The following is a 25,560-nucleotide window of genomic DNA, read 5'->3' as shown; positions in this document are numbered from 1 at the left end:
ACCTCTGCCTGCCCTGAACCCGAGCCTGACTGCTGTTCTGTACCTTGTCACACCACCCTGGATTACTGACCTCTGCCTGCCCTGAACCCGAGCCTGACTGCTGTTCTGTACCTTGTCACACCACCCTGGATTACTGACCTCTGCCGGCCCTGAACCCGAGCCTGCCTGCTGTTCTGTACCTTTCGGACTCTGCTCTGGATTACTGACCTCTGCCTGCCCTGACCAGTCGTTTGCCTGCCCCCCTGTTTTTGTAACACACTTCGAAACTGTCTGCATCTGGGTCTTCTCCTGAGCTTTAACACTCTCATAATTAGTGAGTTCCTCTCCTGTAATCTTGCCCTCTCATAATTAGTGAGTTCATCTCCTGTAATCTTGCCCTCTCATAATTAGTGAGTTCCTCTCCTGTAATCTTGCCCTCTAATAATTAGAGTCCTCTCCTGTAATCTAGCCTTCTCAATATTAATGTGAGTTCCTCTCCTGTAATCTTTCCCTCTCATAATTAGTGTGCATTTCCTCTTATAACTAGTGTGAGTGCCTCTCCTGTAATCTTTCCCTCTCGTAATTAGTGTGAGTTCCTCTCATAATTAGTGTGTTCTTCTCCTGTAATCTTGCCCTCTCTTAATTAGTTAGTTCCTCTCCTGTAATCTTGCCTTCTCATTATTAGTGTGAGTTCCTCTCCTGTAATCTTGCCTTCTCATTATTAGTGTGAGTTCCTCTCCTGTAATCTTTCGCTCTCATAATTAGTGTGCATTTCCTCACATAACTAGTGTGAGTGCCTCTTCTGTAATCTTTCCCTCTCGTATTTAGTGTGAGTTCCTCTCATAATTAGTGTATTCCTCTCCTGTAATCTTTCCCTCTCATAATTAGTGTGCATTTCCTCTCATAACTAGTGTGAGTGCCTCTCCTGTAATCTTTCGCTCTCATAATTAGTGTGCATTTCCTCTCATAACTAGTGTGAGTGCCTCTCCTGTAATCTTTCCCTCTCGTAATTAGTGTGAGTTCCTCTCATAATGAGTGTGTTCCTCTCCTGTAATCTTGCCTTCTCATTACTAGTGTGAGTTCCTCTCCTGTAATCTTGCCCTCTCATAATTAGTGAGTTCCTCTCCTGTAATCTTGCCTTCTAATTATTAGTGTGAGTTCCTCTCCTGTAATCTTTCCCTCTCATAATTAGTGTGCATTTCCTCTCATAACTAGTGTGTTCCTCTCCTGTAATCTTGCCCTCTCATAATTAGTGTGAGTTCCTCTCATAATTAGTGTGTTCCTCTCCTGTAATCTTGCCCTCTCATAATTAGTGTGCATTTCCTCTCATAACTAGTGTGAGTGCCTCTCCTGTAATCTTTCCCTCTCGTAATTAGTGTGAGTTCCTCTCATAATTTGTGTGTTCCTCTCCTGTAATCTTGCCCTCTCATAATTAGTTAGTTCCTCTCCTGTAATCTTGCCCTCTCATATTAGTTAGGTCCTCTCCTGTAACCTTGCCCTCTCATAAATAGTGTGTTCCTCTCCTGTAATCTTGCCCTCTTATAATTAGTTAGTTCCTCTCCTGTAATCTTGCCCTCTCTTATTAGTTAGGTCCTCTCCTGTAACCTTGCCCTCTCATAAATAGTGTGTTCCTCTCCTGTAATCTTGCCCTCTCATAATTAGAGTGTTCCTCTCTTGGAAGCCTGTGTCCTCGGGAAAACCACCATCTGCTCCAGCAAAACGATAGCAATATCACCCTGGCTATTCTTAGCAGCCACAGAATCAGCTCAGGCTAAAAACAGCAGAAAGGGACTCTGCCAAGAGAGGCTGGATTTCACAGTAAAAAGCAATACGTCTGTTTATAAATGATTCAACCAGGTTGGAGGGCAAAGAGGGTAGATAAACAGGAGAAAATTAAAAGGTGCTTTGTTTGGGTTGCCTCAGAAGATTCAATAAATCCCTCTGCTCCTGAGGAAGATGTTTACCTTACAGCAATAGCTCAGCCAAGAGACAAAAACATTCAAGTTTAACTAGAGGTGAAGTATCAGCAGACGTGGACAACAAACCTACACAAGGTCATTAACTACACAAGAGCAAACCATCCTCAACCAACAAAATGTCCCACAAAATATATTCTTCTGTAGCATACTGCCTTTATGTTAAGAAGACAATATTGAGATAAATTGAAGAAAGGTATGCACCCTAGAAAAAGCCAATATGTAGTCTCTTCTCTCCAGCAGAGCACCTTGAGGCTGGTGAGCACGACTAGGCTGTATGTAGCCCAAATTGCTCCTTTAAAAGGCATTAATAACCATGAAATAGAAGACAGTGAGAAGGATGAGTCTGTCCCTTTCCACCATTTATAAGAAAAATACATACATTCCACTCTCTCACTAAAAACTGTATTTTCATTAGATCTGGAATTGCAGCTACCCTGAAGGTGTATGATGAATAGAGCTCAATTGGGCCAATCCATTACTCACTATGCTGCCAAATAACTCTGTCTTATCAGAAAGCCCTGGTCCTATCTACTTCATACACAGGTCCTTATCATTTAGACCAGGGGTGTCAAACTCGTTCCATTGAGGGTCGAGCAATACGTCTGTTTATAAATGATTCAACCAGATTGGAGGGCAAAGAGGGTAGATAAACAGGAGAAAATTAAATGGTGCTTCGTTTGGGTTGCCTCAGAAGATTCAATAAATCCCTCTGCTGAGGAAGATGTTTACCTTACAGCAATAGCTCAGCCAAGAGACAAAAACATTCAAGAAACATAGCTAGAACTCATAGTGAAAAGGTACTCATTGAGCTTCATTCGTTGGGCTACTGTACTAATGGCTACAGCATATTTTGTATGAGCAGCAGGAAATATAACCAATTAGCAATGGAAATTCTGCAATAAGGGGAATAATTTAAAACACGAATAGTCTCAGTTGATCTATAATGAGCGCAATTCCTCCGAACATTTTAAATAATGAATAAGAACAATAAGGGCTCTATTTTAACAAACCTTACACAAATCGGTAAAACCTTACGCAACAGCGCTATAGGTCCGTGTGTGTCTCAGAAATATTTTTGCTATTTTCACAGCAGGAATTATGGGCGCAATAGTTGGCGGTGGTGCAAAAGGGCTGGGTTTTCATGAATAAACTAGTTGTAGGTGTGTCTATCAGAACATGCTCCATGGCTAAATATGTGGTTGCTTCAAGTTGTGTTTAGGTGTATTTGGTTATCAACTTTTATGTTAGTCCATTATAAATAGCCTATAGAAACAAAATAACAAAATGTAGGCCTATCCCATATTTGCTAAATATGTTGAACATGTTTGTTTTCCACATTGTACTAAGTAGGCTAATTGCATGGCTTCAATATGAACATATATATTTAGCACTGATAGCATTAGCACTGATATAGGCTTACAGTAAATTACATGTCTGAGCTATGCATACATTGTCAATATGCAAGATTAAATTCACTACTGAAAGGACGTAAAAAAGACAGTGAATGATTCTAATCAAATTCGAATAAAACGACACAACAACTTGTTTTGAATAGTCTAAATACAGCTACAGGCACCATCATTTCTCCACTTTGGCATATAATATTAAGACAAAGTAGACTATGGAGTGTTTTACGCACATCCAAAATTCTCAATATCCAATATAACGAGAAAGGGGGAATGTCCACTTACCGTTATACTGTCCCCAAATGTTTTATAAACATCTTGAAACCTTCTTACAGATCATATTTGCACTTCTCCAAAAATAGCAGACGGCTTCTAAATTGCATTACAGCGAGCCATGCGTTCTCACCATAAAGCCATGGACAGTGAATCATTCTAATAAGCTTGGTTTTAAATCAAATTTGACGACAACAATATTCCTAAATAGGATGGGATCAGAATCATGATATCATAAATTGCATATCTCGTTCCATTAGCAGGCACACGTAGGCCTAAGGCCAAGGTGTCACGTTCTGACCTTAGTTCCTTTGTTTTGACTTTTGTTTTAGTATGGTCAGGCCTTGAGTTGGGTGGGTTGTCTATGTTAGTTTGTCTAAGATTTTCTATTTCTGTGTTTGGCCTGGTATGGTTCTCAGAGGCAGCTGTCAATCGTTATCCCTGATTGAGAACCATATTTAGGTAGCCTGTTTTCCATTGTGTTTTGTGGGTGGTTATTTTCTGTGTTGTGTTGCACCTTACAGGACTGTTCGTTGGTTGTTTATAGTTTTGTTTTCAGTGTTCATTAAAATATTTAAAATATGAACACTTACCACGCTGCACCTTGGTCCTCCTCTCCTTCCCCAGACGACAAGCGTTACAGAAGCACCCACCACCAAAGGACCAAGCAGCGTGGTAACGGGCAACAGCAGCGATCTCAGGACTCCTGGACAGTGGAGGAGATTCTGGACGGCAAGGGACCCTGGGCACAGGCTGGAGAGTATCGCCGCCCCAAGGCTGAGCTGGAGGCAGCGAAAGCCGAGAGGCGGTGGTATGAGGAGGCAGCACGGCAGCGCGGCTGGAAGCCCAAGAGGCAGCCCCAAAAATATATTGGGAAGAGGCACACGGGGAGTGTGGCTAAGTCAGGTAGGAGACCTGAGCCAACTCTCCGTGCTTACCGGAGAGCGAGAGGGACCGGGCAGGCACCGTGTTATGCCGTGAGGCGCACGGTGTCCCCGGTGCGTGTGCATAGCCCGGTGCGGTACATTGCAGCGCCTCGTATCGCCCAGGCTAGAGTGGGCATCAAGTCAGGTGCCATGAAGCCGGCTCAACGCATCTGGTCTCCAGTGCGTCTCCTCGGGCCGGTGTACATGGCACCAGCCTTACGCATGGTGTCCCCGGTTCGTCAGCACAGCCCAGTGCGGGCTATTCCACCTCGCCGCACTGGCCTGGCTACGGGAAGCATTCAACCAGGTACGGTTGGGCAGGCTCGGTGCTCCAGTGCGCCTTCATGGTTCGGTCTATCTGGTGCCACCTCCACGCACCAGCCCTCCGGTGGCAGCCCCCCGCACCAGGCTGTCTCTCCGTCTTCTCCCCACAGGTGATCTCGCCTGTCCAGCGCTGCCAGTGCCTTCCTCCTGCCCAGCGCCACCAGAGTCTACCGTCTGTCCTGAGCCGCCAGAGCCTCCCGTCTGTCCTGAGCCGCCAGAGCCTCCCGTCTGTCCTGAGCCGCCAGAGCCTCCTGTCTGTCCTGAGCCGCCAGAGCCTCCCGTCTGTCCTGAGCCGTCAGTCAGCCAGGAGCTGCCAGAGCCTTCAGTCAGCCAGGAGTGACCCTCGCCGCCGACCTCTGACTGGGGACCCTAGCCACGAGTCAGGAGCTGTCAGAGCCGCCTGTCACGCTGGCGATGCCAGAATTGCCCTTCACTCCGGCGCCGCCAGAGTCTCCCGCCTGTCCGACGCCGCCTGAGTCTCCCGCCTGTCCGGCGCCGCCTGAGTCTCCCGCCTGTCCGGTGCCGCCTGAGTCTCCCGCCTGTCCGGCGCTGCCTGAGTCTCCCACCTGTCCGGCGCTGCCAGAGTCGTCCTTCACTCTGGCGCTGCCGGAATCTCCCGTCCATTCGGGACCTGTGGCTAGGGTCCCCAGTCAGAGGTCGGCGGCGAGGGTCGCCGCTCTTAAGAGGCCACGGAGACAGTTAAGGAGGGGAGAAAGACTATGGTGGAGTGGGGTCCATGTCCCGCGCCAGAACCGCCACCCCGGACAGACACCCACCCAGACCCTCCCCTATAGGTTCAGGTTTTGCGGCCGGAGTCTGCACCTTTGGGGGGGTTACTGTCACGTTCTGTCACCTTAGTTCCTTTGTTTTGTCTTTTGTTTTAGTATGGTCAGGGCGTGAGTTGGGTGGGTTGTCTATGTTAGTTTGTCTATGATTTTCTATTTCTGTGTTTTCCCTGTTATGGTTCTCAATCAGAGGCAGCTGTCAATTGTTGTCCCTGATTGAGAACCATATTTAGGTATCCTGTTTTTCATTGTGTTTTGTGGGTGGTTATTTTCTGTTTAGTGTCGTGTTGCACCTTACTGTCTGTTGGTTGTTTATTGTTTTGTTTTCAGTGTTCATTAAAATATGAACACTTACCACGCTGCACCTTGGTCCTCCTCTCCTTCTCCAGACGACAAGCGTTACACAAGGGTTCTTAGGCAGGAGTAGCCTATGATGTTTGTCCAATTCATCGAAGATAGCTATTAAATAGTAGCCTATACAGTAGCCTAACACTACAATAGTCCTAGTTATAACAAACATGTAGCCTATCTAGTGTTCTACGTTAAAAAAGTAATCGGCTTCAACATGGAAATATTAGGCTATAGACAATGCATTCGCTTTTCCACTCAGCTTACCATCATCATTGATATGGCCAGTAGTGACTTTGCAAACAAGCCTACAAGCAGATTCAGCACCATAGACAGCTATCAAAATTCCCACGATTTGACAGTTAGGTCCAACAGAGGAAAGTGGTAGATGCATTTTTTGACAAAATAATAAACAAAAAACGGTAAGCAGTATTTTTTAAATAACTTGATGTTCCTAAACAGGCTTCCTACAGTCACTAACATATTTCATGTAATGGAAATCATACATAATGAGCCCAGACTTTTCACAGAAGCTGGAGAAAAAATATGTCCAATATAACAAAAAGGGGGGGATTTCGTTGACTGTTTTGGTATATTGGCACACGTTTTTAAGGAGACACATCAAATATTTCCACCCATCTCACCTCAACGCCAGCAAGCTGATGTTAGACAGGTAAATTACAAACCGTGGCGTGAGGGGTGGAAATGCCAGCGTGACATTTTTTACATGACGAAATTGAGAACTAACATGCGTTTGACACTGCACCTCCCCACCGCCATCTGAAAATAGAGCCCCTAAGTGTCTGCCACCAGACAGTGTTGGAAGGAGTACTGTTATTAAACGGAGATTATAGAGCTGTGAAGTTAGATACACCAAAGGCAAACAGAGGAACAGTCATTCTAACAGGCCTCTCAGAAAACCTTCATCTCAATAATGGAACAGACAGTTTACTGTGAGTGGTTTTGTCTGGAGAAAGCATGAGCTGTTATGACTGGGCTAATGACTGGATTACACCACCTTCAAAATGGATAGGATTCCCTATTACAGATGCAGGATCTTAATTTGAGTCAGTTTGCTACAACAGGAAAATAATCCTATAGAAACAGGAAATGTGAATTATATGGATTATAAATAATGGATATTTTTGTAAGGATTATACATTTTTACGTAAGTAAAAATCAAGTCTGATATTTCTAAGTGGAAATTACAAACTTCAGAAGCCTTTTTAAACCTCAAATACACACACGTTTTAAATGCCCTGCATTCCGGGAAAGTTATCTGTCACGACTTCCGCTGAGGTTGGCTCTCCTGCCCGTTCGGGCGGTGCTCGGCGGTTGTCGTCACCGTCCTACTAGCCACTACCGATCCCTTTTTCGTGTATCTGTTGGTTTTGTCTGATTGGTTTCACCTATGTGTTGTTTAGTTAATTAGTGTCTGTATATAATGTAGGTTGTCCCGCCCTTGATTTGTGCGGGATTGTTTCTTTTGTCATTCATTTTCGTCTGTCGGTGTTATTGTGTTTCTTATTCTCCGGTTAGTCTTTTATCCGGTGTTGGATAATTTCACCCTGTGTGTATTTGGGTTGACCGTGTTTTGTTCACCGGAGAATAAACTTTATATCGCTATCTGCTCTCTGCGCCTGATTCCACCCACCTTGATTAGACGTGACATTATCCTGCAACAGGGTGATCAAATTAAGATCCTACACCTGTCGATGCCATTCCAAAAGGTATCCAGTGAATATTCTAGTATTACTGGAAAATGCCAAATGGAAATACAGTCCTGTATAGCCTATTATTTCATACAATTTCAGTACAGCACAGCAAGATAAGCATCTATGTCACAGTGCTCAGAAAAGAGGAGAGACATTACAGATTTTCATGATGAAAGATGTGCTTAAATGGCCTGTACCATAGTTGCCTAGGAGTGTCAATGACAAGACTTGTTAAAGTCGAAACCAATTGGAAATCAAGCTACTCCTCAGACACTCACACACTGAGGTAAATTAAGCTACTGAGATCTCATAGAGGTGAAGTGAGATAGCAGGCGTGGTAGGTGTAAGAACAGAAAGTGGGAACATTCATTGCTCAAGGGGCAAAGAAATGGTGGCAAACTGAGAAGCTAATTTCCGTGTCAATTTTAATGAAGTGTGCTGAGGGTGAGAGGCAATTACAGGAGAGGAGACATGCATCAACTATTGATATCTGTTGTGATTATCCTGTGACAGGTAATCCCAAGGCTGATCCAACTACATGCTCGAATAGGTCTTTTGACACATCCTGTTACAGAACCTAATGAAATTCTACATACTTCAACCCTATTACAAAAAGGCAACTTTTATGATCTCCATGGTTTGACCTAAGAGGCACTTAAGTTGATCAAAAGTTCAGCTTCCTCAACACCCTTCAGCTTTTAACCAGTTTCCACGGTTCTTTCTTTCAACCGTGTCCATGCATCGAATGAAGTGCCATCTTTCACCCGTGAATGCCTTTAGATAAGCCAGAGCTCCCATACACTTCATCAGCACAGTACGGTCCTTTCTCATGGTGTAAGACAACTGAAGCGTAAGGTCCATGGTGTTCCGCCACACACACAGCTTGGAGGAGAGCTGCCAGCAAGGCCATGTCACTAGTAAGATGGATCTATGCCCACTGACAGACCATTGTCTAACAACCCTCCAAGGCCTACTGTTCTTATATTTAGGGCCTAATGTGGTAAGGAAAACTACCTTCATATTATCAATCAAAAGTCTGGGCAAACGCCACAAAATCACTGAGAGCTAAATCATATATCCCGAGACATGATCTTAACATGCCTGATCAGCATAAGATGGTGCAAATATATAACAGGAAATGGTACTGAATGAATGTATTTCTTGGCGGAGAAGTGTGTCAACAAGATAATCTATTTGTCAACCAGAGGAGGCTGGTGAGAGCAGCTATAAGAGGACAGGCTCATTGTAATGGCTGGAATGGAATAAATGGAAAGGTTTCAAACAAATAGAAACCACATGCTTGACTCGGTTCCATTACTTCGATTCCAGCCATTACAATGAGCCCGTCCTCCTATAGCTCCTCCCACCAGCCTCCACTGGTGTCAACACAGTACAAAATCGATGCGTCGTCAAGGTAATCAATACGTTGTCATAAGCACCCATGCAGTTACAATGTGTGTTTGTGAGACACCTTGGCCCAGCAACACAGACAACCAATGGAATATCCATTTTCATAAAAAAATGTATAATATACTGTAACATCACCAATTATTATCAAGTCCAATAAACATGTTGAAAACCACTGAGAGAAAATTATGTTTGAGCATTGACTAAAGATTTTCTTTCCTTATGCACCCATCTATTTTTCAAAGGACTCCATATTGTAGTGAGGCATAGAGAGGAACCAGTAAAGGTCAACGGCTCATTTGAAGTCTTCAGCTCCGTGAAATCAGGAACACTTAGAGCCCAGCCTGGTGTTAATGGAGCATCGTGGGAGTAGCACTGTGTCCGTCTCTGATACAGTCATTACCCCCTGGTTAATGAGACCAGCCAGTAAACACTGTCACATCTTAGATCTGTCACACGCTCGCAGATGCACAGACACCAACACACACACAGATGCAAAGACATCAACACACACACACACACATTCAGTGACACACAAACGCACACACACACTGATGCATGCACACACAAACACACCATCAGCAATCCGTGCCAATCTCCTGGTCTCTGCATACTGGCCCTAATAAAGCTGGTATTGTCCCAGTCAGCCCCAGTAATGTATGCAAAGGTCATGAGGAGGAGACAGAGGGGATAAGCCAAAACTGGTGGCAGTGATGAGGGAGAGAGAGGCTGACAAGGTCTTTCTATTTTAGGTACTAATTTATTCAATCAGTGATATACTACACATATCATATCAACCATGTCATAAGACATCCTGGTGTAAGATCCTAGCTGGTTGATAAATTGTAGAATAGTTCTAATAGCTTGTGACTATGCTGTATAAACATTTGGTTTAAGACTAGACTGTGGAGTGTGTGACTGTGACCCTAGACTGTAAAGGTCTAGTTTAAAGACTTGCTTGTCTGAGTGTGAAAAGGGCTGTTTGAAAGTGTGGTTGAGTCCCGGTTCTTCCTTCTTCTGCCTGGCTGGCTGGCAGTGACAGATGTATCCGGAGCCGGGTTCTGCCCTGCAGCACTGACGGAAATGGGACAGCAGAGGGAGTTCAGAGAACCAGAGCATGAGAGTAAGCACAGCCCAGCCGGAGCCAGGCCGGGGATTCCAGCCAAGGGTACAGCACTGTGAAACACACCAGCTGGAGCCACAAGCACCAGTCACTTCCAGACACACAGACACATGACAAGAACACACAACTGTGAATTTAGCAAGAGCTTTTTTCTGAATGCAGAGGCATCCATTTTCTGACTGCGCGTTTGTATCTGCCAAGGGGATACATCTCCACACCTTTGTAATACCTCAAGGAAACGGCTGTTCAGATGGAGAGCATTCGAGAACCCAATGACTTATAAAGCAATAATGTAATTATACATTTTTGTTAACTAGGCATCTTAAGGGTTCTTAAAGGTGATTATACCTTGTACTGAGCTCATCACTGTATCCAACACTAGGTGTCTCTGTGTATGCAATGCCACAGCATGAGGGCAAAGGTAATCTCTGTTAAGCCAGAACTAAAATCTTGAAGTCGTGACTTGCGACACATAGTTTCCTGAATTAGGTCACATTTGGTCAGGTATGTTTATGTAGTCTGTCCACAAGAGATTAAGGTAAAGATAGGGTTGCAAAATTGTGGTAAATTATAATTAAATTCTCTGGTTTTCCCAAAATCCCGGTTGGAGGAACCCCGGAATCAGGAGGGAATAAGGTGGAAATCTGGAAACCTCAAGAGAGGAATTCTAGAAAACCTGGGAATTTATTGAAAGTTCCTGGAATTTTGAAACACTGGGTAATAAAAAACTACAATGGTGACTATTATGTTGCCCAGGTACATGGGGAAATGAGAGATGGGTGCTGGGTAATTCTAAAGCCTCTCATAAAAGAGACTGGAATCTAAAGCCTCTCATAGAGGAAACTACATTCTAAAGCCTCTCAGAGGAGACTGGATTCTAAAACCTCGCACAGAGATTGGATTCTAAAGCCTGTCATATAGGAGACTGGACTATAAAGCCTCTCATATAGGAGACTGTTCTAAAGACTCTCATAGAGGAGATTGGTTCTAAAGCCTCTCATAGAGGAGACTGGATTCTAAAGCCTCTCGTAGAAGAGACTGGATTGTAAAGTTTGTCAAAGAGACTGGAATCTGAAGCCTCTCATATAGGAGACTGGATTCTAAAGTCTCTCATATAGGAGACTGGATAATAAAGCATGTCATATAGGAGACTGGATAATAAAGCCTCTCATATAGGAGACTGGATAATAAAGCATGTCATATAGGAGACTGGATAATAAAGCCTCTCATATAGGAGACTGAATTCTAAAGCCTCTCATATAGGAGACTGGATTCTAAAGCCTCTCATATAGGAGACTGGATTCTAAAGACTGTCATATAGGAGACTGGATAATAAAGCATGTCATATAGGAGACTGGATAATAAAGCCATTCATATAGGAGACTGGATAATAAAGCATGTCATATAGGAGACTGGATTCTAAAGCCTCTCATATAGGAGACTGAATTCTAAAGCCTCTCATATAGGAGACTGGATAATAAAGTCTCTCATAGAGGAGACCGGAATCTTAAGCCCCTCGTTTAAGAGACTGGACAATAAAGCATGTCATATAGGAGACTGGATTCTAAAGCCTGTCAAATAGGAGACTGGATTCTAAAGCCTGTCATAAAGGGGACTGGATTTTCAAGCCTCTCATAGAGGAGACCGGATTCTATAGCCTCTAATAGAGGAGACTGGATTCTATAGCCTCTCATAGAGGAGACTGGATTCTAAAGCCTGTCATATAAGATACTGGATTCTAAAGCCTCTCAAAGAGGAGACTGGATTCTAAAGTCTGTCATATAGGAGACTGGATTCTAAAGCCTCTCATAGAGGAGACCGGAGTATAAAGCCTCTCGTATAAGAGACTGGATTGTAAAGACTGTCATAGAGACTGGATTCTAAAGCCTCTCATGGAGGAGACTGGATTCTAAAGCCTGTCACAGAGGAGACTGGATTCTAAAGACTGCCATAGAGACTGGATTCTAAAGCCTCTCATATAGGAGACTGGATTCTATAGCTTCTCATAGAGGAGACTGCATTCTAAAGCCTCTCATAAAGGAGACTGGATTATAACGCATGTCATATAGGAGACTGGAATCTAAAACCGCTCATAGAGGAGACTGCATTCTAAAGCCTCTTATAAAGGAGACTGGAATATAACGCATGTCATATAGGAGACTGGAATCTAAAGCCTCTCATAGAGGAGACTGGAATCTAAAGACTCTCATAGAGAAGACTGGAATCTAAAGCCTCTCATAGAGGAGACTGGAATCTAAAGACTCTCATAGAGAAGACTGGATTCTAAAGCCTCTCATAGTGGAGACTGGAATATAAAGCATCCCATAGAGGAGACTGGAATATAAAGCCTCTCATAGAGGAGACTGGAATCTAAAGACTCTCATAGAGAAGACTGGATTCTAAAGCCTCTCATAGAGGAGACCGGAATCTAAAGCCTCTCGTATAAGAGGCTGGGTTATAAAGCCTGTCATAGAGACTGGATTCTAAAGCCTCTCATATAGGAGACTGGATTCTAAAGCCTCTCATATAGGAGACTGGATTCTAAAGACTGTCATATAGGAGACTGGATTCTAAAACCTGTCATATGAGAGACTGGAGTCTAAAGCTTCTCATAGAGAAGACTGGTTTCTAAAGCCTCTCATAGAGGAGACTGGAATATAAAGCCTCTCATAGAGGAGACTGGAATCTAAAGACTCTCATAGAGAAGACTGGATTCTAAAGCCTCTCATAGAGGAGACTGGAATCTAAAGACTCTCATAGAGAAGACTGGATTCTAAAACCTCTCATAGAGGAGACCGGAATCTAAAGCCTCTCGTATAAGAGGCTGGGTTATAAAGCCTGTCATAAAGACTGGATTCTAAAGCCTCTCGTATAAGAGGCTGGGTTATAAAGCCTGTCATAAAGACTGGATTCTAAAGCCTCTCATATAGGAGACTGGATTCTAAAGCCTCTCATATAGGAGACTGGATTCTAAAGACTGTCATATAGGAGACTGGATTCTAAAACCTGTCATATGAGAGACTGGAGTCTAAAGCTTCTCATAGAGGAGACTGGATTCTAAAGCCAATTATATAGGAGACTGGATTTTATAGCCTCTCAAAGAGGAGACTGAATTCTAAAGCCTCTCATACAGGAAACTGGAATGTGTCCTCTTGAAAATAAGAGTCCTGAGGTAGGTGATGACTTGAGACCACGTTGACAATCACAGTGTGAGGACCAGACTTCAATTCAATTTCAATTACAGACAGCAACGCAGCCCTACGCCAAGAGATAATTACTTTGAGCGCAAATTGGAAAAAGGAAATGACCTGAAGAGCCTGACTGTGTGTGTATGTGTGTGTGCGTGTGTGTGTGTATACGTGCATCAGTGGAGGCTGCTGAGGGGAGAACAGCTCATAATAATGTCCAGAACGGAGCAAATGGAATAGCATCAAACACCTCTAAACCATGTGTTTGACGTATTTGATACCGTTCCACTGATTCCACTCTCGTCATCACCACAAGCCAGTTCTCCCCAATTAAGGTGCCATCAACCTCCTGTGACGTGTATGTGATATTGAGTGTGTGTATGTGACGTGTACATGTTTATCCATGGAGTGGTGGCTACGTGGTTGGCATTCTTATAATGACTCCCTAACCATCCCTCTGCACATACTGATCTGCATGCATGGACACACACACCGATGTGAAGGACACAGAGTGGTGTATAGACACATGCACACATAGACAATGGCACAGAGACACACATACATTAACCTCAATCACCCCTACCCACAAACCATATTTCCAAAAGACAGATACATTTCAGAGGCACTCATTGCCAACTGGTCCCACAGGCGTCATAGGTACTAATGCAATAATACAACAAATGTACATGCAAATCATATCATTTCAATGCTATCTCATCCCCTTCATTTAGTTGAAAGCAATCAGAATAAGAAGGGAGACAGTTTTTCTTCTGCCTCCGTTGAGATGATGTCAGAGGGTGAGTTTAAGAGAAAGCCTGTCTTAAAAAAGACAGAGTAAAACTCCCGAAACTTTTGACTCTGTAAACACCTTTTGCCTTCATGGAGCTGTGGCACAAAGTAGATCTCATTTAAAGGGAAATACTTCATATTCAGTACCATACCCTTAGCCATGGTTTATTGGCCATATACCACACTCCCTCGTACCTTATTGCCTAATTATACTGGGTGTTATACTGGCCGTTAGCTATTGGGTCTCTCCAAGTTCAGGTTCAGCCTGTTTCCATGGTTTCCCAGACCGTCTGGGTCCAGTGCTCCAGCTACACAAGGCTTCTGCATGCATTTACAAGGCTAATCCTTCAATATTGACATGTAGGCCAAGAGAATGTGTGATGAATAACTATTAAATAAAAGTGCATCACTCTAAACAAATCCACTTTGTCTAGATCGACATATATACGCTTTCTGAAGGGCAGTAGGTCTAATTGTGTTAAAAACCACATGTTTAATGGTAGTCTTTTTTGTGTTCAGTCCTGGCCATGGAGACATGTAATATTTGTTCAACAGAAGCAAGTGTCCACTGAAAAGGCCTTTTCCAGAAATTATAGGCCCAACATGGATTTAATCCATCAATATGACTGCCACAATTACAGACCTAATCCATCAATACGACCACTGTGATAAAAGTGTCTGCAAAATAATTATTCCCTGACAGAGTGGAGAAAAATAACTATTTAAAAGCCTTTTAACAAAAGTAGATGGGGATGGATTGGCGACACAATCTGACCAGCACTGTAGGCCTCACCCAGTTTGATTGTGTTCTGTGTGACCTGAGGAGGACTTTGCATTGACTAGAAATAAACAGTGGCTTTGCAGAGAGCCTTGTAGTTTCTAGAAATTCTGAGGACAAACTACAGATCACGGCTTATCATGAGTGTGTTTGTGTTTGGGTTGTTACCGTGGTTTGCTTGCACCAGCTTGGCTTGCTATCACTGAACCACAAAAAAAGATCAGGAACTAAGTCACAAAGCATTCTCAAAGTACTGGGCTCAATCCAAACAGCACTGGGCTCAATCCAAACAGCACAGGGCTCAATCCAAACAGCACAGGGCTCAATCCAAACAGCACTGGGCTCAATCCAAACAGCACTGGGCTCAATCCAAACAGCACAGTGCTCAATCCAAACAGCACTGGGCTCAATCCAAACAGCACTGGGCTCAATCCAAACAGCACAGGGCTCAATCCAAACAGCACAGGGCTCAATCCAAACAGCACAGGGCTCAATCCAACCAGCATTGTGCTCAATAGAAACCAGCTCCCCATCTGCGCTGTCAGCTCGTGGTCTCTTAAAAATACTCTAGTTGCATACAGAACTAAGAACTATACACTTCACACATCCCCCAGCCTCAACCCCTCTCCAGTGTGTGCTTTACAGGGGGCACCGCTACCATACTTGCAGGTATGCAAGGGATACAAGAGCTTTTAAGAGGCTTTTTAGCTCTTGAATACCTTGGAGTGAGGAGCTGTGGGCCATCTCCGTGCTTTCAAAACAGCATGGTTGACTCAAAAAAACAAGGAGCTGTCCAATTAACAGTGGTGCTGAAATAGTTTGTCTTATATCTAATAGCTTATGTCAAAATAGATTTTGACATAAGTAGAGTGTTGTGATATCGACAGTCGTGATGTAGACAGTCGGGAAGTAGACAGTCGTGAAGTAGACAGTCGTGATGCAGTCAGTCGTGATGTAGACAGCCGTGATGTCGACAGTCGTGAAGTAGACAGTCGTGATGCAGTCAGTCGGGAAGTAGACAGTCGGGAAGTAGACAGTCGTGAAGTAGACAGTCGTGATGTAGACAGTCGTGATGTAGACAGTCGTGATTCAGTCAGTCATGATGTAGACAGTCGTGATGCAGTCAGTCGTGATGTAGACAGCCGTGATGTCGACAGTCGTGATGCAGTCAGTCGTGAAGTAGACAGTCGTAAAGTAGACAGCCGTGATGTAGACAGTCGTGATGTAGACAGTCGTGAAGTAGACAGTCGTGAAGTAGACAGTCGTAAAGTAGACAGTCGTAAAGTAGACAGTCGTGAAGTAGAGTCGTGAAGTAGACAGTCGTGATGCAATTAGTCGTGATGTAGACAGTCGTGATGTAGACAGTCGTGATGTAGACAGCCGTGATGTAGACAGCCGTGATGTAGAGTCGTGAAGTAGACAGTCGTGAAGTAGACAGTCGTGATGCAGTCAGTCGTGATGTAGACAGTCGTGATGTAGACAGTCGTGATGTAGACAGCCGTGATGTAGACAGCCGTGAAGTAGAGTCGTGAAGTAGACAGTCGTGATGCAGTCAGTCGTGATGTAGACAGTCGTGATGTAGACAGTCGTGATGTAGACAGCCGTGATGTAGACAGTTGTGAAGTAGAGTCGTGAAGTAGACAGTCGTGATGCAGTCAGTTGTGATGTAGACCGTCGTGATGCAGTCAGTCGTTATGTAGACAGTCGTGAAGTAGACAGTCATAAAGTAGACAGTCGTGATGTAGACAGTCGTGAGGTAGACAGTCGTGAAGTAGACAGTCGTGATGTAGACAGTCGTGATGCAGTCAGTCATGATGTAGACAGTCGTGATGCAGTCAGTCGTGATGCAGTCAGTCGTGGTGTAGACAGCCGTGAAGTAGACAGTCATGATGCAGTCAGTCAGGAAGTAGACAGTCGTAGACAGTCGTGATGCAGTCAGTCGTGATGTAGACAGTCGTGATGCAGTCAATCGTGATGTAGACAGCCGTGATGTCGACAGTCGTGAAGTAGACAGTCGTGATGCAGTCAGTCGGGAAGTAGACAGTCGTGAAGTAGACAGTCGTGATGTAGACAGTCGTGATGCAGTCAGTCATGATGTAGACAGTCGTGATGCAGTCAGTCGTGATGTAGACAGTTGTGATGCAGTCAGTCGTGATGTCGACAGCCGTGAAGTAGACAGTCGTGAAGTAGACAGTTGTGATGTAGACAGTCGTGGACAGTCATGATGCAATCAGTCGTGAAGTAGACAGACGTAAAGTAGACAGTCGTGAAGTAGACAGTTGTGAAGTAGACAGTCGTAAAGTAGACAGTCGTGAAGTAGACAGTCGTGAAGTAGACAGTCATGATGCAGTTAGTCGTGATGTAGACAGTCGTGATGTAGACAGCCGTGATGTAGACAGCCGTGATGCAGTCAATCGTGATGTAGACAGCCGTGATGTAGACAGCCGTGAAGTAGACAGTCGTGATGCAGTCAGTCGTGATGCAGTCAGTCGTGATGTAGACAGTCGTGATGTAGACAGCCGTGATGTAGACAGCCGTGAAGTAGGGTCGTGAAGTAGACAGTCGTGATGCAGTCAGTCGTGATGTAGACAGTCGTGATGCAGTCAGTCGTGATGTAGACAGCCGTGATGTCGACAGTCGTGAAGTAGACAGTCGTGATGTAGACAGTCGTGATGCAGTCAGTCGTGATGCAGTCAGTCGTAAAGTAGACAGTCGTAAAGTAGACAGTCGTAAAGTAGACAGTCGTGATGCAGTCAGTCGAGATGTAGACAGTCGTGATGTAGACAGTCGTAAAGTAGACAGTCGTGATGCAGTCAGTCGTGATGTAGACAGTCGTGATGTAGACAGCCGTGATGTAGACAGTCGTGAAGTAGACAGTTGTAAAGTAGACAGTCGTGATGTAGACAGTCATGATGCAGTCAGTCGTAAAGTAGACAGTCGTAAAGTAGACAGTCGTAAAGTAGACAGTCGTGATGCAGTCAGTCCAGATGTAGACAGTCGTGATGTAGACAGTTGTGAAGTAGACAGTTGTAAAGTAGACAGTCGTGATGTAGACAGTCATGATGCAGTCAGTCGTGATGTAGACCGTCGTGATGTAGACAGTCGTAAAGTAGACAGTCGTGATGTAGACAGTCGTGATGTAGACAGTCGTAAAGTAGACAGTCGTGATGTAGACAGTCGTGATGTAGACAATCGTGATGCAGTCAGTCGTGATGCAGTCAGTCTTGATGTAGACAGTTGTGATGTAGACAGTCTTGATGTAGACAGTCGTGATGTAGACAATCGTGATGCAGTCAGTCGTGATGTAGACAGTTGTGATGTAGACAGTCTTGATGTAGACAGTCGTGATGTAGACAATCGTGATGCAGTCAGTCGTGATGCAGTCAGTCTTGATGTAGACAGTCGTGATGTAGACAATCGTGATGCAGTCAGTCGTGATGCAGTCAGTCTTGATGTAGACAGTTGTGATGTAGACAGTTGTGATGTAGACAGTCTTGATGTAGACAGTCGTGATGTAGACAATCGTGATGCAGTCAGTTGTGATGCAGTCAGTCTTGATGTAGACAGTTGTGATGTAGACAGTTGTGATGTAGACAGTCTTGATGTAGACAGTCGTGATGTAGACAATCGTGATGCAGTCAGTTGTGATGCAGTCAGTCTTGATGTAGACAATCGTGATGCAGTCAGTCGTGATGCAGTCAGTCTTGATGTAGACAGTTGTGATGTAGACAGTTGTGATGTAGACAGTCTTGATGTAGACAGTCGTGATGTAGACAATCGTGATGCAGTCAGACGTGATGTAGACAGTCGTGATGTAGACAGTCGTAAAGTAGACAGTCGTGATGTAGACAGTCATGATGTAGACAGTCGTAAAGTAGACAGTCGTGATGTAGACAGTCTTGATGTAGACAGTTGTGATGTAGACAATCGTGATGCAGTCAGTCGTGATGCAGTCAGTCTTGATGTAGACAGTCATGCGAGATATAAGGAAAGTCATAGTACAAATAGTAGCCCAATGACCTCTATGAATACAATTATTGCAATGACTCCCTCACGTAGTACACAGCCTCTCTGGACAGGATACACATTACATCTGCACAGGGAAGGCTCACAAGGGATAGAGCAACACTGGAGTGATGCCATGCAACAATTTATTGCTTTAATTAAGGTATTCATTGAGATTATTTTAGATTAAATAAAATGTGTGATTTTGAAGAGATGCTAATGAGAGGACAATGTTATGTTTTAAATGGATATTCTACATTCTTAAATTGTGCGAATTTTGTTCGCACTTTATGCATAGACTTCTTGGTGTTGTTTTGAAGGCTACTGTATGTATATTCCAAGTAACACTCACCTTATAATGTCATCGTTGTGGCCCAGGTAAAACTTCTGAGTGTGTTCTCTGGTATTGTAAACCACGCCGACGCCAGCCACGAAATAGACCACTTCTTTGCCAGCGGTGTAGTACAGGTTGTTTCGGCATTGATGCCCCCTGTACCCGTAGATCCATTCTAATCTCAGTTGGCAATGCGGAGCAGTCCGATCCGCCATGATATCTGACAATTTGTTAGTTTAGTGAATTATTCCACCCTACAGTAGTCTGCACCACAACCACGGATCACTGACATGCACGTGCCAACCTTATGAGCCCCTCACTGATTAAATGAGAAAAATCCTAACAGATTACATTTTCCTACATGTAGCCTATCATAAACAGCTTAATTCCCGCATCCTACAGCAGATGTGCACATTTTGAAAACACCGGCAAGGACTGATACACCTCAGACCCATTCATAATGTTTGCCTTTAGACACGGTGTTGCCTGAATTGTTACTATGTTAGCCTACTCCAATTTAGATTGTGGATTAATTCATTATTTTCCTCATAAAAATATATTTTTTAACCTTTTACCATGTCTTACAAAAGTTAATTTACTCCACTAAATGACATTACATTGCTTTTTTATCCATTTAAAATTGGTTCCTTTTCAAATGACAACGAAAACAGAGGTACTAGCCAAATAAACAAACAGAAAATGAACACAACTGCTGGAGGATTCGGCTGCTGCTGAAATATAATCCGCACACTAATCCTTAACCGTAACATCAGCCATAGTTACTGCGGTTTTATATATTTCTCAAGACAATAACTAACAAATAAACATTTCAAAGCAAACAAACATGTAGAAAATAGGCCGAACATGCAATATGTCTGTCTTCCATTCACAAATCTGGTTGGAGTAAATCCGAGAATCGAACAATTTTGAGGAATTACGGATTTTCACAGCAAATCACTCTGACAGAGTACGACCTGTCTTGACAGCCACAGCTGGTTCACCGCTGTCAGTGTGAAGACGCCCCAAAATGAAAATTCTCTGCTAACTTCCGTGCAGAGGCAAACAATCTATGGGCTTCCAAACACAGTCGCTCACCCCGCGACTCCACGGTATCTCCCGCATCTCACATGGATGGATGAAAGTAGGGATTCCGGGCAGCGAGCGAAATAAACCTACTCATATGGGCGAATGGCAGGCGATGCCTTTGATAAACCGGGGTGGAAAGCTGAGCGGAGGTCTAGCACTGTGTTATTCATTGCATATTAATATTAATGTAGTAACGTAATGGAGACTTTCCCCATCAAGTACTTAAACGTAATATTTTTTAGAATAGCCTCTCTCTGGTTTCGAAGAGCTAGTAACCACAACACCCTGCAAGCCACCCCTGCACTGCCACCGACGATGAGCGGCTAGCTGCACAGGTTTATGGGTATTGATGTGTTTATGGCTGAGGCATTCCCTCTCTCACGCTTTCTCGTTGGTCCAAAACATTGAAAACTACAACTACCAGTCAGCAATAGTGAAGCGCTGTCCAAGGTCTTGAAGACCTACAGATGAAAAATACATCGATTAGGTCTGAAAACAGAATGGCAGCAATAATTGAGTCAATTCATTTGAGTGAAATTTAATTAAATTGAATCATTAAAATTGTAGGCCCTAATAAAAATAAAGAAATTAGACCGAATAGGAACTGACTGAATCGAATAGCAACTGATAAATTGTTTTTTTTTTTGTGACAAGTTCGATGGTAGATGAAATTGGAGGGAGTTCAATCCCAAATAGGAAACTAAATGGGATATAATAATTTTGCCTGAATCATATTCATATTTTGATTTGTCAAATTTGAGACAGTTGAACCAAAGGGAGAGTCTTTAACTCACATGTGATACAGATGCATTCTAGAGCTGAATATCTCTTGTATCCATGAATCTCCAATCAGAACACCAGTACATTTTCTGTAAAGGGTGGAACAACCATAAACTCTTACTGATTATTAAGTCCCCCTTTGACTGATCCTCTGTACTCTAATATCCTTGCATACTTTCACATTTACATTTGAGTCATTTAGCAGATGTTTTTATCCAGAGTGACTTCGAGTGCATTCATCTTAAGAAAGCTAGGTGGGTGGGTGCATAGTACAATACTTATTCTGGATGGAAACTGGACTCTTGGAACTGATGTGTAGAACGTTCTCAAAGGCTAAATGCTAAGTAGAGCATGCCATTGCCAGCCCCTTGAACAGCACTGCAGGGTGACAGACTTCACTGGAGAGCCAGTGCAATCTACCATACCATTCAACTGGGCCTCCTGTAGGGCTCTCTGTGATTATGTTGCATGTGAGAGGAGTTGGCTGGCTGAGTTCATATTCTTCTAATCGTATTCACATAGACATTGGAAGAATCTCAAGCGTCCTCTCTCTTCGCCTCCTTATCAACACTCTTTGGAGGAGAAGGTCAGAGGGGAGGGACCTCTGGCTCTCACATCCAATGGATTTTGAAATGGAGGCGAGGAGAGAGGATGCGTGAGTATTCAGTTGAGATTCTCCCCTTGAATGACAACTCACATGGGACCCTAGCAGCCTACCTATTTCTCACCATAACAACTGCTTGGGGTTTGAATCACTGCTCCATCCCTGCCAAGCCTGTTGCCAGATAGCCAACTCCTCTGACATGTGCTGCCATCAAACCTGGGTTCAAATAATATTTTGGGTATTTCAATTACTTTCAGAGACATTTGAAAGTGAGTATTTAGATAAGTAGGTGAATATTGGAATGTATATGGAAATAGTAAAACACTCGGCAAGGAGGCCTACACTCTGACTCAAATACATTCCTGTGCATTTAACCAAGGTACAGTTGAAGTCGGATGTTTACATACACCTTAGCCAAAGACATTTAAACTCAGTTTTTCACAATTCCTGACATTTAATCCTAGTAAAAATTCCATGTTTTAGGACAGTTAGGATCACCACTTTATTTTGAGAATGTGAAATGTCAGCAGAGAAAATTATTTCTTTCAGCTTTGATTTCTTTCATCACATTCCCAGTGGGTCAGAAGTTTAAATACACTCAATTATTATTTCAAATCAAATTCAAATCAAATGTATTTATATAGCCCTACGTACATCAGCTGATATCTCAAAGTGCTGTACAGAAACCCAGCCTAAAACCCCAAACTGCAAGCAATGCAGGTGTAGAAGCACGGTGGCTAGGAAAAACTCCCTAGAAAGCCCAAAACCTAGGAAGAAACCTAGAGAGGAACCAGGCTATGTGGGGTGGCCAGTCCTCTTCTGGCTGTGCCGGGTGGAGATTATAACAGAACATGGCCAAGATGTTCAAATGTTCATAAATTACCAGCATGGTCGAATAATAATAAGGCAGAACAGTTGAAACTGGAGCAGCAGCACAGTCAGGTGGAAGTTGAAACTGGAGCAGCAGCATGGCCAGGTGGACTGGGGACAGCAAGGAGTCATCATGTCAGGTAGTCCTGGGACATGGTCCTAGGGCTCAGGTCAGTTGAAACTGGAACAGCAGCATGGCCAGGTGGACTGGGGACAGCAAGGAGTCATCATGTCAGGTAGTCCTGGGGCATGGTCCTAGGGCTCAGGTCCTCCGAGAGAGAGAAAGAAAGAAAGAAGGAGAGAATTAGAGAATGCACACTTAGATTCACACAGGACACCGAATAGGACAGGAGAAGTACTCCAGATATAACAAACTGACCCCAGCCCCCCGACACATAAACTACTGCAGCATAAATACTGGAGGCTGAGACAGGAGGGGTCAGGAGACACTGTGGCCCCATCCGAGGACACCCCCGGACAGGGCCAAACAGGAAGGATATAACCCCACCCACTTTGCCAAAGCACAGCCCCCACACCACTGTACCTTGACTTTGTTGTCCTTAAGACGTTTTGCCAGAACTTTGGAAGTATGCTTGGGGTCATTGTCCATTTGGAAGACCCATTTGCGACCAAGATTTAACTTCCTGAATGATGTCTTGAGATGTTGCTTCAATATATCCACATAATTTTCCGCCTCATGATGCCATCTATTTTGTGAAGTGCACCAGTCCCTCCTGCAACAAAGCACCTCCACAACATGATGCTGCCACCCCCGTGCTTCACGGTTGGGATGGTGTTCTTTGGCTTGCAAGCCTCCCCCTTTTTCCTCCAAACACAACGATGGTCATTATAGCCAAACAGTTCTATATTTGTTTCATCAGACCAGAGGACATTTCTCCAAAAAGTACGATCTTTGTCCCCATGTGCAGTTGCAAACTGTAGTCTGGCTTTGTATGGCGGTTTTGGAGCAGTGGCTTCTTCCTTGCTGAGCGGCCTTTCAGGTTATGTCGATATAGGACTCCTTTTACTGTGGATATAGATACTTTTGTACCTGTTTCCGCCAGCATCTTCACAAGGTCCTTTGCTGTTGTTCTGGGATTGATTTGCACTTTTCACACCAAAGTACGTTCATCTCTCCTTCCTGAGCGGTATGACGGCTGCGTGGTCCCATGGTGTTCATACTTACGTACTATTGTTTGTACAGATGAACGTGGTACCTTCAGGCATTTGGAAATTGCTCCCAATGATGAATCAGACTTATGGAGGTCTAGAATTCTGAGGTCTTAGCTGATTTCTTTAGATTTTCCCATGATGTCAAGCAAATAGGCACTGAGTTTGAAGGTAGGCCTTGAAATACATCCACAAGTACACCTCCAATTGACTCAAATGATGTCAATTAGCCTATCAGAAGCTTCTAAAGCCATGACATAATTTTCTGGAATATTCCAAGCTGTTTGAAGGCACAGTCAACTTAGTGTATGTAAACTTCCAACCCACTGGAGTTGTGATACAGTGAATTATAAGTGAAATAATCTGTCTGTAAACAACTGTTGGAAAAATTACTTGTGTCATGCACAAAGTAGATGTCGTAACCGACTTGCCAAAACTATAGTTTGTTAACAAGAAATTTGTGGAGTGGTTGAAAAACGACTTTTAATGACTCCAACATACAGTGGGGAGAACAAGTATTTGATAGCCTGCAAAATTGGCAGTGTTTCCTACTTACAAAGCATGTAGAGGTCTGTCATTTTTATCATAGGTACACTTCAACTGCGAGAGACGGAATGTAAAACAAAAATCCAGAAAATCACATTGTATGATTTTTAAGTAAATAATTTGCATTTTATTGCATGACATAAGTATTTGATACATCAGAAAAGCAGAACCTAATATTTGGTATAGAAACCTTTGTTTGCAATTACAGAGATCATACGTTTCCTGTAGTTCTTGACTAGGTTTGCACACACTGCAGCAGGGATTTTGGCCCACTCCTCCATACAGACCGTCTCCAGATCCTTCAGGTTTCGGGGTTGTTGCTGGGCAATACAGACTTTCAGCTCCCTCCAAAGATTTTCTATTGGGTTCAGGTCTGGAAACTGGCTAGGCCACTCCAGGACCTTGAGATGCTTCTTACGGAGCCACTCCTTAGTTGCCCTGGCTGTGTGTTTCGGGTCGTTGTCATGCTGGAAGACCCAGCCACGACCCATCTTCAATGCTCTTACTGAGGGAAGGAGGCTGTTGGCCAAGATCTCGCGATACAAGGCCCCATCCATCCTCCCCTCAATACGGTGCAGTCGTCCTGTCCCCTTTGCAGAACAGCATCCCCAAAGAATGATGTTTCCACCTCCATGCTTCACGGTTGGGATGGTGTTCTTGGGGTTGTACTCATCCTTCTTCTACCTCCAAACACTGCGAGTGGAGTTTAGACCAAAAAGCTCTATTTTTGTCTCATCAGACCACATGACCTCCCATTCCTCCTCTGGACCATCCAGATGGTCATTGGCAAACTTCAGACGGGCCTGGACATGCGCTGGCTTGAGCAGGGGGACCTTGCGTGCGCTGCAGGATTTTAATCCATGACGGTGTTGTGTGTTACTAATGGTTTTCTTTGAGACTGTGGTCCCAGCTCTCCTCAGGTCATTGGCCAGGTCCTGCCGTGTAGTTCTGGGCTGATCCCTCACCTTCCTCATGATCATTGATGCCCCACGAGGTGAGATCTTGCATGGAGCCCCAGACCGAGGGTGATTGACCGTCATCTTGAACTTCTTCCATTTTCTAATAATTGCGCCAACAGTTGTTGCCTTCTCACCAAACTGCTTGCCTATTGTCCTGTAGCCCATCCTAGCCTTGTGCAGGTCTAC

At 43.9% G+C, this 25,560-nt stretch overlaps 1 protein-coding gene across 1 annotated transcript in view; it reads right to left on the bottom strand.

Moving 5' to 3' along the window:
- The window catches only part of LOC115135014 (echinoderm microtubule-associated protein-like 6), a 134,307-nt gene extending 113,600 nt beyond the window's left edge, over positions 1–20,707 (bottom strand). The window contains exons 1-2 of the mRNA XM_065023129.1: positions 20,455–20,707; positions 19,378–19,579 (exon numbers count right to left, since the gene is read on the bottom strand). Of these exons, the coding sequence (XP_064879201.1) occupies positions 19,378–19,574 (197 nt within the window). The 5' untranslated portion in view covers positions 19,575–19,579; positions 20,455–20,707. The remainder of the gene's footprint in view (positions 1–19,377; positions 19,580–20,454) is intronic.
- Between the last annotated feature and the right edge of the window lie 4,853 nt (positions 20,708–25,560).

Source organism: Oncorhynchus nerka, linkage group LG10 (assembly GCF_034236695.1).
Source record: "Oncorhynchus nerka isolate Pitt River linkage group LG10, Oner_Uvic_2.0, whole genome shotgun sequence".
Taxonomy (NCBI): Eukaryota; Metazoa; Chordata; class Actinopteri; order Salmoniformes; family Salmonidae; genus Oncorhynchus; species Oncorhynchus nerka.
This window is presented reverse-complemented; position numbering and strand designations above follow the sequence as displayed.